Here is a 15340-nt window from a genome sequence, read left to right on the forward strand (position 1 = left end):
TATAAATACAGTCTTGCTTGAAAGCTCCCATGGCTTCCCACAAAACAAAACAAAAATAAAAACAAAACATAGGGCTTCCCTGGTGGCGCAGTGGTTGAGAGTCCGCCTGCCGATGCAGGGGACACAGGTTCGTGCCCCGGTCTGGGAGGATCCCACATGCCGCGGAGCGGCTGGGCCCGTGAGCCATGGCCGCTGGGCCTGCGCGTCCGGAGCCTGTGCTCCGCAACAGGACGGGCCACAACAGTGAGAGGCCTGCGTACTGCAAAAACAAACAAACAAACAAACAAACAAACCAAAAAAAAAAACATAAACACCACATGTAAGAAGAACACCATATTTCCTGGTTTACCCAGGACAGTCCTGGGTTCATGCCAATTGTCCAAGAACCATTATTAATATTAGCCTTTATGTTTTCTGGTTTGGACAATAAATGATATGGTGATCTCATCTAAAGCACTGTATGATCTGGTTCATACTTACCCCTCTAGCCATTTATTATACCATTCTCCTCCTCATTCACCACAATCTGGCCACACCTTCACTTTCTCTGCTTGCAAAAATTCTCTCCGTGCCTCAGGGCCTTTGCATACATTATTCCAGTTTCTTATAACACAGGTTAGATCACCCCCTTGCATCTGTCAAGTATCATCTGAATCATTTCTTTCTAATGTAAGTCTTTTCTAACTTCCTGTACTAAATTATTTACCTCTGTCATACACACCTTCATTTTCCTTCACAGAGTTTATCACAATTGAAACTACAATATTATTTCTGTGTCTTCATCCTACTCTGTTAGTTTTCTAAAGGCAAGGACCAGTCTGCCTTGTTCATCCTACTGTCCTTCTGCTGCCCAGTGTCTAGCACATAATAAGTACTCCATTAATATTTTTGCATGACTTTTAAAAAGAAGGAATTACTTAATATATGCATACAATTTAAGGACACTCCTTCAACTTTGTCATGTACTGCTAGCTTAAGAAACCATGATTCCCCTCATAATAAGCTCACAATTAAGGGATTTTGGTGGCTCCCACATTGGACTGGTAGTTAATAAGCAAATACCTGTTATAGTTTTACTTGTTGTTAAAATATTGAAATTCTTTCCTATCTGTTGGTAAATAACCACTGCACCAGGCCTACAAAGGTGCCTTCCCAACCCCTCCAAATTCTCCCATCCCTATCTTGGACTCCCAGCTTCTCCCCTTGCAACTACAGCATTAATGCTTAGCACAGCAAGGACCTCCAAGACACTGATCCAGCTCCACGGGTGGCTGTGTCCTTCCTGACTAGCTGATGCTCATGCATTACAGTTTGTTTAACCCTCACAATAACCACATGTTATAGATCCTTCTATCGTCCACACTCAGAAAAGATAGATAATTGCCCAGGGCATACAGGCAGCATGTAGGGGAGCCAGTATTGAAATAAAGTCTTTCTTGCTCAAAGAATGAAAAGGAATGCTCAGCTCTTTTTATTTCCTTTCTCCAAAAGGATGTTTTGCCTCCTCTAACACTTACAAAGCAGGTGTGATACCCAAGCCCTGTGAAACTTCTGGCAGCAAAAAAGTTTGTTTAAGTTGACTTTAGAGAATGTGAACACCTGTCTGAGAGGTTTAGATTTATCTTATAGGAAATAAGAAGCTGATTTCTCATTAAAAGATTTCAAGCAGAGAATATACTCTGACATGATCTACATTTTTAGAAATGTCAGTCTGGTAAAGTAGAGGTGGATGCATTAAAAAGGGCAAAAGTGGAGGCAGGGAATAGGTGTCAAATGATGAAAGCATGAACTAAAGTAGCAGCCAAAGGGAGGGGGAAGATGGTGCTAATGCAAAGGATGGTTAGAGGGTAGAAGGTACAAAATCTGGAAAGCAATAAGATGTGGGAAATGATGAGAAAGAAGGAGTTAGAGACCATTTCAGATTTCTAGCTATTGGTGGAAGTGGTGTCATTTACTAAAGGAGGAAATATAAGTAGCAAATTTGGAGTAAAATTTGGTGACATTGAGTTTGCGATGGCTGTAGGACATGCAGAGAAAACTGTTCTATAATCAGACATTAAACTGGAATATACAAATTATCACCATCTGGCACCAACATATTTTCCTTTCTGTGCTCTCCCACCACTTCCCTACATGCAACACTTGTATTAGCTCTACTGACTTTATTGCTCCACAAACATCTTACACCTCCATGCATTTGTGCCCGCTATATCTCTCATCTGGAATGCCTTTTCACCTCTTTCCTGCCTGAAAAACTCCTTTTAGGTATTCAAAATACAACTCAAATGTTATTTTCATCATGATAACATCTGTGAACCAGAATCATTAGTAACTCTCTCCTTTATCCTCTCTACTTTGCACTTAAATTTATTTGAATGATTTCTTGATCAATTTCTACCTATAAATTATGTGATGGCAGACCCCCTGTATTTTGTTATACCTGCAGTACTACAAATAGTATCAGAAAAGTAATACAGATATAGTTATATGTACATAAATATATATTAGAAAAAAATGAAAAGTTAACTTCTCTTACAGCATTTACTACATTGTATCTCCATGACTATGTTGCTGTTTTCCCAAGTAAACTGAGTGACTTGAGAGCAGAAATATCTTTTAAATAACTTTTAGCTATCTTTTAAGCGTTTGATGAGAAATTAAAGCACAAACTTTAGTGTGCAAACAATAAATTGAGGGAATATTATAAACAGTTTTCTGAAGCCCATGACTCAGATTCTTTCAGCAGGTCTGGGATGGAGCCAAGGAGTCTGTACTTTAGCAGTCCTCTAAATGATTCTGATTATGGTTGTCTGAGGACTACACGTTAAGAAATTAAGGTCAAATGGTATACAGTCCTTTTTGTATTGATCCTACTCTCTCTCTCTTTTTTAACACCAGAAATAACTGACCAGGATACAGAAAATATTTTAACTCAAGGTAAGCTTTTAAATTACTTTGTAAACGTGGTTTACCAAAATAAAAAGAGTAAATGTTAAAGTGATTTGTAGTCTTTGCCAAGGCAGTGTCTATTGAGATGGTATCTTTATTCTTAGTTCACTCATGTGGGTTGTTGTTGAGATAAGATATTGCTGATTCTGTTGGCCTATGAAGTGATGTTTAAGTTTTCCCCTCCTTTTAGAAGGAAGAAGTAGCAATGCCATTCCACCACTCTGTATCAAGTTTGGTCTCATTAAGGGTTTCTTGGCAGCTTTAGGAAGTTTTTCCTGTTCTGGTTCCATGGCAGCATTTCAGTAGACTTGCAAATTATGTTTAGTTGCATCATTTATATGCCTTCTCCTAACCACCAGAATAGCTTGCTTTGTTGTGGATTTAAGTTAATCATAAAGTATAATAAAAAAAAATTACAAAAAGCAGTATCAGTTTTATGTCTATAACATATTAGAAAAGTCACTGCTTTCCAATGTCCTTATGTATACTCTCAGGCTAGGATAGCAGAAATATAGCCCCTAGAAAACAGCAGTTTACTTCTCTGGCTAATAAAAGGTAGTTAGAAATTAGTTCAATATATCTTGATAGCTGGCCTATCTCACATACTTAAGTGATGTTAAAGTTAATGCTTCCTCTGTGGGTGTTTTTCAACTTCATTATATATTTAATTCATGCTTCTTTTTCATTAAAATGTGCTTAAATAATTTACTAGAGAATTTGGTTGGAGAATGTAGCAAAGGAACCTATATTCCATGTATATTCTTAATGGAAGTCTAGTCCTCATCTATCTGGGAGATCTGTTAGAAAAAATGCCTTTGGATGGTGTCCTATTGAAGCAATGTCACTACTTCAGAGCTGGTCCAGCAATAGAAACTGTTGGTGGTGATTTATCTCTAATTTCTCAGTAATAGACTAAACAAGAGGAAATAAACCATGGGAGTGGGAGTTAAGAGGAGTTGAGTGATCCAGCCCACTCCAGCCCATTTCAGCTTTGACCATTAGAGAGTCATGGGCTCTCTTAAAATATTTAAATAAACCTCATCTAGATACTTAGAAATCTTCAGTTACCCTCGAGAATATTCTGTGGACCTAAAGTAACTCCCTTTCCAGGGCACACTTGGTAAGATAGAGTAAGTTACAGATGTGGACTGAACTGTCCACAGTGAACCTGAATTACCTCTATAGAGTCTTCATGATGAGAGCAGTTTCCCTCCAACTTCATTGTGCACATGAATCACTTGTTAAAATTCAGCTTCTAGTAAGTTCTGAGAACCTAATGCCCAGCTTGGTGACTAGAGTTAGTAATATGGTATTGTACACTTGAAAGTTGCTGAGAGTAGATCATAAGTATTCCCATCACACTTACACACACACACACAAAAGAGAACTATGTGAGGTGTTAGATGTGTTAATTATCTTGAACTTGGTAATCATTCAACATTGTATATGTATATCAAATCATTGCACTGTATACTTTAAATATATATACATTGTATCAATATTTGTCAATTATTCCTTAATAAAGTTGGAGGAAAAAAAATGCAGCTTTTGATTTGTTCCCTGATGTGGCTCTGAGAGTCAACATTTTTTTTTGTCATTGTTGTTCATCTTTCCTGTGGGACAACTGACAAATAAAATTACAAGATATTTAAAGTGTACAATGTCATGATTTTATACATGTATACATTATGAAAAGATTCCCCTCATCCAGCTAATTAACACATTCATCACCTCACGTATTTATCACCTCTCTCCTTTTTTTTTTTTAGCGAGAACTCAGCAAATTTGCTACTCTCTCAGCAAATTTCAATTATACAATACACTGTTGTCAACTATAGTCACTATGTTATACATTAGATTCTCAGACCTTATTCATCTTACAGCTGAAAGTTTATACCCTTTTACCAAACTCTCCCTATTTCTCCGACCCGCTGGCCACCACTTTCTACTGTTTCTAGGAGTTCAACTTTAATTTCCACATATAGGTGAGACCATGCGGTATTTGTCTTTGTCTGGCAAATTCCCTTAGCACAATACCCTACAGTTTCATCGACGTTGTTTCAAGTGACAGGATTTCCTTCTCTTTTAAGGCTGAATAACATTCCTGTGTGTGTGTGCATGCTTATGTGCACATATATACCACTATTTCTTGATCCACTTATCCACTGACAGACACTTAGGTTGTTTCTACACAGAGCCAACATTTCTAACAAGTTCCTAGGGGAGGCCCGTGCTGCAGATCCACAGACCACACTTTGAGTAGCAAGGCTACTGAGAAGATGGAAATTTCCCAGGGAACCTGTAGCCTGAACTGGTGCCTCCAGCACTGACCTATCTTAACCCCCACTCATGAGGAATTCCAGAGAACTCTGAAGCTGCTCCAGAATTTGAAACCTCCATGCCAATTAAGTTCAGCAATGTTCTCTAAAATGCAGTCTATAGGCAACAGTCACATAAGTACTCTAAAAATATAACATATTGATCATGCTTTTGGAAAGCCTAGCATGTCCTGGGAAAGAATACATAAAAGACATAAAAGTCATAAATGATGGTGAAATTCTTAAAGCATCTGCCAAGTGTAAGAATCATGATCTTCTCAGTACATTAATTCCCTTTTCCCATTAGAATGTGGGCTCCGTCCAGACCTAACAACATTGTCTGATGAGAGAATCATAGGAGGCACTAAAGCTAAGGAAGGAGACTGGCCATGGCAAGTCAGTTTACAGTGGAGTAATCTTCACCACTGCGGAGGTGTCTTGATCAGTAAAAAGTGGATCCTGTCAGCAGCTCACTGCTTCACAAGGTAAGACCACAGTTACCTACCCACCTTGGCATACCTTAGTTGTCTCAATTAATACTTACATCTGTGTTAGAGGGTATCAATCAATCACATTTTATGCATAAAAAATTGATCATTAGCGATATCAAATAACTTGCCCTGAATAACACTGCCAATATGCGACACAGCCAAGATTCAAATCTAAATTCAACTGGTTCCAAAACCATGCTCTTATTCATTTGCTGAAAGAAAGGAAAGGAAGGGAGGGAGGGAGGCAGACAGGGAAGAAAGAAAGAAGAGTAGCTTTTAAAATCTTCACTATAAAGACCCTGAGGCAAAAGAAGTTTAATATAAAAAATTCATGTATTTTCTTGTTGTCAAATATTTTTTCTTTAGAATTTTTAACTAGCATTTACTCTTTTGCAAGCTACTGTACCTCATGAAAGTATCTCCTGGATATATAATTTCTATTTTCTGTATAACTCCACTATCTAAACTCCACAAAACCCTCAGATTATTTGGTTACATTTTGCTTTTATTCAACCTTAAAAGCATGTTGCATTAATCAACCTTCCAATTCATAGATCCTTATTTTCATCAGTTTGTACAAGACCTTGCTCTCCTTTTATTTTTCTCCTGTCATAACTGTATTCCACTTGTTACCTTCCCTGCCCCCATAGGCCTCACACAAATATTTGACATGTCTTTAAATATGCAGTTACCTGCAAAACTTTGGGGTGTGTGGGTGTGTGTGTCTTTAATTTATATGAGTAGCATTGTGTATAAGTCTCATATTTCCTTACTGTTTTTGCTCAATCCTGGGAATTTTAATCTGGTTCACCACTGCATCCACCATATCCCTTCATCCAGCTAGGTTGCTACAACTTCCCACTGCCACAAAGAGCAACACATATACACTTTCTCTCATGCCTTCATATGTGCCTCTCTATAAACCTTCAAGAATTTCTCTGACATACATACCCAGAAGTATATATACAGTGTGCTAAATACACTACAATGCTTTCCAGAATGTTACATCTTCACATGTAATGCAAAAGAGTTCGAACTTCTTTCTCACCAACACAATACTATTCTTTTTCAATTTTTTTGTCATTCTTATGAATATACATTAGATGCTCATTATTGTTATAATTTCCATTTCTCTGCTTATTAGTGAGTTTGAGTATCTTTTCATATGTCTACAGGCTGTCTGGGCTTCTCCCATGAAATACCTATTAATATTTTTTGCTCATTGTATAATGGTTTTTCCCTCCATTTATTGCTGGTGTACAGACTTCTGTATATTCTACAAAAATTTTAGATATTAAACATTGCAAGTCTTTTCTCATTCATCTGATAAATATGTCTATGGTACAGTTAATTTTGTTTTCAGTTTTTTATGTCTTTTAATTGATTTTCTTTTTTATGCTACATACTTTTTATTGAAGTATAGTTGATACACAATATTATATATTATAAGTGTACGGTATAGTAATTTACAATTTATAAAGGTTATACTCCATTTATTATAAAATGTTGGCTATATTCCCTGCATTGTACCATATCCTTGTAGCTTATTTATTTTATATATAATAGTTTGTACCTCTTAATCCCCTATACCTATCTTGCCCCTACCCCCTCTCTCTCCCCCTAGTAACCATTAGTTTGTTCTCTATATATGATACACTTAATTTTGATCTCATGAAATTCATCCATTCTTAACTGTATGGTTTGTATTTTGGGAGTTTGGCTAAAAAGTCCCTATTCCTAGGTCAGCAAGATAATGCCTTATATTTTTTTATATTAGTGCTCTCTCTCTCTCTCTCTCTCTCTCTGTGTGTGTGTATGAATACATACACACACACACACACCAAAATCTTCAAGAAGCATCACACTTAGGGCTTCCCTGGTGGCGCAGTGGTTGAGAATCTGCCTGCCAATGCAGTGGACACGGGTTCGAGCCCTGGTCTGGGAAGATCCCACATGCTGCGGAGCAGCTAGCCCCGTGAGCCACAATTACTGAGCCTGTGCGTCTGGAGCCTGTGCTCCGCAACAAGAGAGGCCGCGATAGTGAGAGGCCCGCGCACCGCGATGAGGAGTGGCCCCCACTTGCCACAACTAGAGAAAGCCCTCGCACAGAAACGAAGACCCAACACAGACATAAATAAATAAATAAAATTAAAAAAAAAAAAAAAAAAACAAAAAGAAGCATCACACTTAGTACAGAAAAATCATTCATCAATTAATAAGACAAGGAGCCCCTTATCATCACTACTATTTAAATGGAACTTCTGGCTAAAGGAAAAGAAAAAAATAACAGTTGGAAGGAAAGAGTTAAAACTAAAGTGAACATTATTTCAGACTTCTCAGTTGCTTGAATGGAAGGATGTAGAAAAGGGAGAAATCAAAGAAAAGTTTTGTGTTATACTAGTGTTCATCAAAGTGTCAGTATATCCTTATTGGAATAACGGAACACCAGGACGTTCATCACCCCAAGATATGTTTTCTAAAATATTTCTATGTTTCTTTAGACAAATGATCACTCATTGTGCCAGTAAAGAATTACAGAAATAGATCACAAAGAAATGTTGGTCGAATACTTCCTAGATTGGGGGTGGAGGGGACAAACACAAAAACCAAATATTTGAAATTCTCACAAGTTCTGTATTCAAATAACATGTTTTCATATTTTTAGCCGCTCTGATACTCTTCAATGGACTGTCACCTTTGGTATTTCCACAACATTTCCTAAAGAGAGAAGAGGAATAAAGACTATTTTAATCCATAACAATTATAAACCTGAAACTCAAGAAAATGATATTGCACTTTTACAACTTGATAGAGAAGTCACCTTTACCAGAAATATCCGTATGGTGTGCCTCCCAGACGCTAGCCAGAATATTCCACCTGGTACCACTGCTTATGTAACAGGATGGGGATCTCAAAGATACACCGGTGAGTATCTCAGGAAAAATAAAACAAAAACAACAGCAATATCTCCTGGTACTTGCTAGTACGCATTTTTTTTTTAAATTAAGGAACACCTGAAGGGTAGGTTCTATGGTTCTATACAGAACCATGCTACAGTCTGGTCATCCTAAGATCTAACTAGAGTTCCTTCAGCAAATCAAAGCAATGTCCCTAGAAACTATACAGAATTCTCACACACAGTAATAGGAAAATGTAAAAGCAAGTGATACAGAAACATGAGTTCTTCCATAATCCAGAGACTCTACAGACTTGAATAGCTCCCCTATAAAGAAAATTTTTAAAATTTATGAGAGGGTTTAGATAGGTATTCTCTAAGGGTTTTAAGGTATTCTGAAGTGAAAGAAATCCTGCCTTCAGAACAAGAAACTCTGTGTGTACATAAGTATTGTTCACACTTATTTATGAAGCAAATAAAATGAGAAAAAGAAATAAGGGTGACATGAAAGAGCAAATATAGCCAAGGGGAAAATGAGTATCAGCTAGGGAGTGGAAGGATAGCATTAACAATATCCATGGGTTTCTAACTATGTTGTAGATCATGTCTCCAAGAAACAAAACAAAGGCTGAATTGTCCTAGAAAATATTTCATTGTGTTTTCATGGCCCAAAGTAATCTGGTGTAGTAAATAAAATTTGTGCCAATCACAAAAACGGCAGTGCCATATTGAAGGAATATCAATATAAAATAAATTCATTCTTTAGCCGTGAAACAAGATTTGTTTCTCTTTTGTTACTATATTAAAGGTTAATCAATATTTAATTTTCTAATTCAAAGTTAATCAGTGGATATTTCAAAATCTACTAGTCAATTTTAAGTAAGCAGATTTTTTCCCCTTCTTAAGGTCTAAGGGGCACTGTATCACAGACCTAAAGCAAAAAAAGAAAAACACCGATCTATGTAAAGGGGTAATCCATCTCTACTATGGAAATCTTTGCTGAGAAAAAACTACTAGTACATTTCAATAGCCTTCTTTGCTGAATAAGAGATAATGTTTGGAGTACAATTATTCCTTCCTATATTCACCATAGAATCATTAATGTATCTACCCTGAAGTCCATTTTCATTCTGCTTTTATACTTAACAGGCAGCATAGTTCCAGATCTAGAACAAGCACGGGTCAAAATAATAAGTACTAAAGTATGTAATGCACCATCTAGTTATAATGGAGCCATCCTGCCTGGAATGCTATGTGCTGGACTACTTCAAGGTGGAGTGGATGCATGCCAGGTAAGTTCAAGACAGTGTTACCCAGGTCATCAGCCAAGTTTATAAGCACTTACTAGCATGTCATATTGTGATAGACATAGAGGTATCATTATAATACACAGCCCTGATCCTCTAAAAATGTATGGTCTAGATTTTACAGATTCTTATATGAAGTTGATCTATCATGAAACACTGATTCTGAGAAGCCAAGTTGCAAAGTGGTTAACTATCAAGCTCAAGAACCAGACAGACTCGAGTTTGAATTCCTTAACCTCTATTACCAATCCTTTTATCTATAAAATCGGGATAAGTATAGTATCTAACTTTTTAGGTACCACTAAAGATTAGATGGAGATTAAATATGTCAGGCACACACTAAGCAAGAAAGCTCAGCTATCTCAGCTATTTCTACTGTTGTATTTCTACTAGACCATGATCACTGACATCAATAACTTTCACCTCAACCTTCTACTATGAAGACTTAAATAAATCACTCATCTAAGAGTTGTAGAAAATTGATTTTAAAAATATAAATAACACCTGAATATCAGCACCTTGAAGATAAAAAATTTATACAAAGAGCTTAGTTACTTGAGTCACCATAGCTCCCACAATTGTAAAATAGCACTAATGAAGGAAAAAAAAAAACTATTTAGATCTACTTTGTACTTTTCAACCAAATATAAAAACACTAACAATAAATATGAATTCTTATTCTAATGTAATTAGAATAAGATTTTTGGAAGGTATGTTGCTATTTCTTTATTTACTTTGAATAGATCTTTACTGTAGTATAATTGCTTCACAATACCATGTTAGTTTCTGTTGCACAACAAAGCGAATCAGCCATATGCATACACATGTCACCATATCCCCTCCCTCTTCAGCCTCCCTCCCATCTTCCCTATCCCTCCCTTCTAGGTCATTGCAAAACACCGAGCCGATCTCCCTGTGCTATGCTGCTGCTTCCCACCAGCCAACTATTTTACATCTGGTAGTGTACATATGTCGATGTTACTCTCACTTCAGCCCAGCTTCACCCTCCCACCCCATGTCATCAAGTCCATTCTATATGCCTCTTTATTCCTGCCCTGCAACTAGGTTCACCGGTACCTTTTTTTTTTTTTTTTTTTTTTTTAGATTCCATATATATGCGTTAGCATACGGTATTTGTTTTTCTCTTAGAATAAGGTTTTAATACTAAATTTTTAATTAAACTAAACTGATGTGGTTTTATTTTTTACTAGATTTTATTCCTATGTCTGAAACCCAACCCCATACAGTAACAGCAACAACTACTTAGTATCCAAAATTACATTTTTGGAATTAAGAAAAATCAATCTGTTTTCTTGATGAATCTGCTACTGCTTTCCTGACTACATAAGCAGAAAAATGAGGTTTATTCTTTTCTCAAACATTGCTCACTTTTATATTTAGTGTTTACACTCTTGAAAAAGAGGATAAGTAGTAGTTCTTACATAGTTTTGGCAAAGACCCCAATCCATGAGCACTTTCCCCAAAATGAAACATTTTTCTTGACTACAAGCTGTGTGGGGGTGGAGGGAAGTTGTTTATCAATTTTCAAGACACTGTTAATTACCCACTGGTTTTTATTCACTTTAAGTGGAGATGTCTTGATGGTAGGGAATGCTTCTTGTTCCACTTCCCATTTTATTATTTTCTATTGCTAGCCCTGTAACAACAAATTCTCAACTTTCATAGTAGTTTTACAAAGAATTCACCAATCAAGTAAGCAACAAACCTCTACACGATAATTTCAGATCTACTAAGAGCATTAATTAGAACTGACTTAAGGATATACATGAGATATAAAAGGGTGTTTATTCATGCTTTACTCATGATACACTTTACCTTCTGCATATACAGATTCTGCTCTTCCTCCAAGCTCAGTTCAGGCCATAACTCACCATGAAACTTTCCTGTGTGTTCCACTCTGGGTCTCACTGATTTTCAGCTGAAATACTATATATAATGCATAGAGTTTATGCCTCAAAAAAATAGCACTTTACATAAGAGCTTATGAGATCCTATATGTTTTTGTTCATTCATTTTTTTATATTGCATTATTTACTTTTTATGTGCCAGACTCTGTGCTTACACAGTATCACCTGTACTCAGCAAGTCTATGGTCTAGAAGAGAGACCACAGGCTCAGATATCTGCCCAATCAGGCAGTGAAGCTGCCCAGATATAGGAAAAATTACATGTCCCACTTAGTTTAATATTTGCTTGCCCACTCTTGGTAAGACATTATGCAAAGAAATATCTTACTATAGAAGAAGTAGAAGAAAAACACAATGATGGGAGAGTGCTGAGAACTGGTAAACTGGAGCACACGTGCAAGATCTAAAGGAGGCAGATGCCAATCACCTCCATGCAGTGCTTGCCATCAAGCTGGTAATTCAGACACTAACCCTTCTCCCCATCTAAACCAGTAATTAAGTAGGCATGGAAGAACTAGCTACTATTAAGAGCAATCAAATGAATAGCAAACTATTCTAGAAGCACACTTGGTAATAACAGCTGAGTTTTATTAGTACTATTTACCAGGCTATACTCAGATTGCTACGCATGTTAAACTCATTTAAACACATAAAAATATTATTTACAGATGAGGAAGCTGAGGTACAAAGGGCTATTAAGTAGCTTACTGAAAATCATATAGCTAGTAAGTAGAGGATTCAAACCTACGCTAACTCCAGAACCCACAGACTTAACCCATTATACAGCATGTAAGATATCCTAATTTTTCTCCCCAAATAGATTATTACATGCACAAATATTTAGTTGGTTGGCTTATTATTATAATTTGCTGGTAAATATTTCATAAGGAGTGTTTTACTCATTGTCATTTAAGTTTCTATTATTCACCAAAAGAATACTTTTTGATACACTGTATATCAAACACCATGCATTGTGCTATGAATAGGAAGATAAGTGAGATTTCTAAAAACTTATTCATTCAACAGACATTTTCTTAGCATTTCCTTTGGGCTAGAGGCTTAGCATATAGCAGTGTCCAGATATGTATGCCCCCTTCCCTTATGGACCTTACAGTAGAGCCTGAAAAACAGACACTGAACAAGTATCATAAATGCAATGAGAGTTGCAGAGATGTGCAGCTGCAACAACGAGGGGAGCTGATCCAGTGGGAGTAAGTTCAAACAGGCACACAAATGTGCATGTACAAAATAATGAAGCAGCAGTGAAAGTACCCACAGGATGTGGGAATGCAGGCAGTGAAAAACTAATCTAGCCCAAAGCTGGAAGCGGTGACAGTGGGGAGGAAAGGTGCTGGTGAGGGATGGCCCCCTGAAGGAGGTGAGCCTGGGATGGGTAGCAGACTGGTGGAGTCTGGAAAGTATGCTTCTCATCTTCTCACAGTTGCTGAAGGAACAACACGTGTACTTGGAAGATTCTGTTAATTTTCGCATGACTTGGTATTTAGTATTTCAACAGGAAATGTCAGACTAACTTTATTGTCATACTGGATGTGACTTCTACTGCCATAGAAGTAAACTGAATACTTTGGCATTGTTTTCACACTTAAATAATCAATCATTCTGTTTCCTTCAGGGGGACTCTGGTGGCCCACTCGTACAAGAAGACGCACGGCAGCTCTGGTTCCTCGTGGGGATAGTAAGCTGGGGGTATAAGTGTGCTCTGCCAGATAAGCCAGGAGTGTATACTCTAGTGACAGCCTACCGTGACTGGATATACCAACACGCTGAGATCTAGTGCAATAAACAACATCTCTGTTGCAGAGTCTGAATGCAGATGTGCCTGTCTAAAATTCTAAAACTTTTCAGCTGCAAAAAGAAACAAGGTGCCCTATTTTAACATTCTGTTACATAAATACTAAAGATTAAATACTATTTAACTTTTAGCTGTTACTATGGGTTTTATATTTTCTCAAGAAAATTATATGAATGTTGCATAGTAATGTGCCAGGGGGAACACTGTAAACTAGTTACAGAGGTAACAATTATACTATACTTGTGATAACATAAATACTAGTAGTGAGAGAAACAGATATCCTGAGGGTGGAAACTAAAGGAAACTGCACAAGTCTGCAAGGTCAGAGGAGGTTCCTCTGTGGAAGTCTCATCAAAGCTGATAAATGGGCAAAGTATACAAACTTGCAAAGGAAGAAGTTGTAGATAACATTTAAGACAGAACAGTATGAGACAAGAAAAATACTATATTTTGAGAAACGAAATTGAGTTATTTGTAGTGAGGTGGATGGACCTAGAGTCTGTCATACAGAGTGAAGTAAGTCAGAAAGAGAAAAACAAATACTGTATGCTAACACATATACAGGGAATCTTAAAAAAAAAATGGTTCTGAAGAAACTAGGGGTAGGACAGGAATAAAGATGCAGACATAGAGAATGGACTTGAGGACACAGGGAGGGTGAATGGTAAGCTGGGACGAAGTGAGAGAGTGGCATGGACATATATACACTACCAAATGTAAAATAGATAGCTAGTGGGAAGCAGCCGCAAAGCACAGGGAGATCAGCTCGTTACCTTGTGTCTACCTAGAAGGGTGGGATAGAGAGGGTGGGAGGGAGACTCAAGAGGGAGGGGATATGGGGATATATGTATACGTATAGCTGATTTACTTTGTTATACAGCAGCAACTAACACAACAATGTAAAAAGCAATTATACTCCAATAAAGATGTAAAAAGAAAAGAAAAATACTATTTTTTAACATTTTTGGTTACTTAATATTTTATAGGAAGTGTTACATCCTAAAAGTACAAGTACGAAGTCATTGTACAGTCCTACAGCAATCTTAATTACCCTGTAGGAACATGCTCCCATAGGAACTAACCAATGAATTTCAGGCATTTACGATCAAAGCTAGAATATTCACTCCTCACCAGAGACCCAAAGAATTATAATTTTCATGATAACTTTTATTTAAAATATTCTTTATCTATGTGAATGAGAGAATTTATCGCCTCCATGGGGGGGGGGCGGGGGGAATGGCAAGAGTTGGTTTGCAAAAAAAAACCCAAAAAGTTAAATAGCTTAATTTCAATAAAATTATCTTAATGAAGAAACTTTTCTCTCTCCTTCTTTCTTTCTCTTTCTCCCTCTCTCCTGCCCTCCCTCCCTTAAACACACACACACACATGCACACACACACCAAAAGAACACAAATAAAACTTATTAACATTTAATGGCACAGCAATTTATACAGTCTGAATTATGACTGTTACTGAATTTTTACGGGATTCTAGCAGAGTTAAAGTTCGCTTACGCATGATCATCTATGTGTCAGAGCTTCCTCATTCTAAAAGCTAACTTATGACACCTGGGTATCAGAACAACTACATGCATTGTGATGAAAATGTCTTGTATTTCTTCATGTAAAATTGTGAAGAG

General features: G+C 37.0%; 1 protein-coding gene across 1 annotated transcript in view; it reads left to right on the forward strand.

The window, feature by feature from the left end:
* The window catches only part of TMPRSS11D (transmembrane serine protease 11D), a 47745-nt gene extending 34062 nt beyond the window's left edge, over positions 1-13683 (forward strand). Inside the window, exons 6-10 of the mRNA XM_060096885.1 lie at positions 2899-2937; positions 5575-5752; positions 8424-8683; positions 9804-9946; positions 13522-13683. Coding sequence (XP_059952868.1) covers positions 2899-2937; positions 5575-5752; positions 8424-8683; positions 9804-9946; positions 13522-13683 — 782 coding nt within the window. The remainder of the gene's footprint in view (positions 1-2898; positions 2938-5574; positions 5753-8423; positions 8684-9803; positions 9947-13521) is intronic.
* The last annotated feature ends 1657 nt before the right edge of the window (positions 13684-15340 follow it).

This window comes from Mesoplodon densirostris, chromosome 1 (assembly GCF_025265405.1).
Source record: "Mesoplodon densirostris isolate mMesDen1 chromosome 1, mMesDen1 primary haplotype, whole genome shotgun sequence".
Taxonomy (NCBI): Eukaryota; Metazoa; Chordata; class Mammalia; order Artiodactyla; family Ziphiidae; genus Mesoplodon; species Mesoplodon densirostris.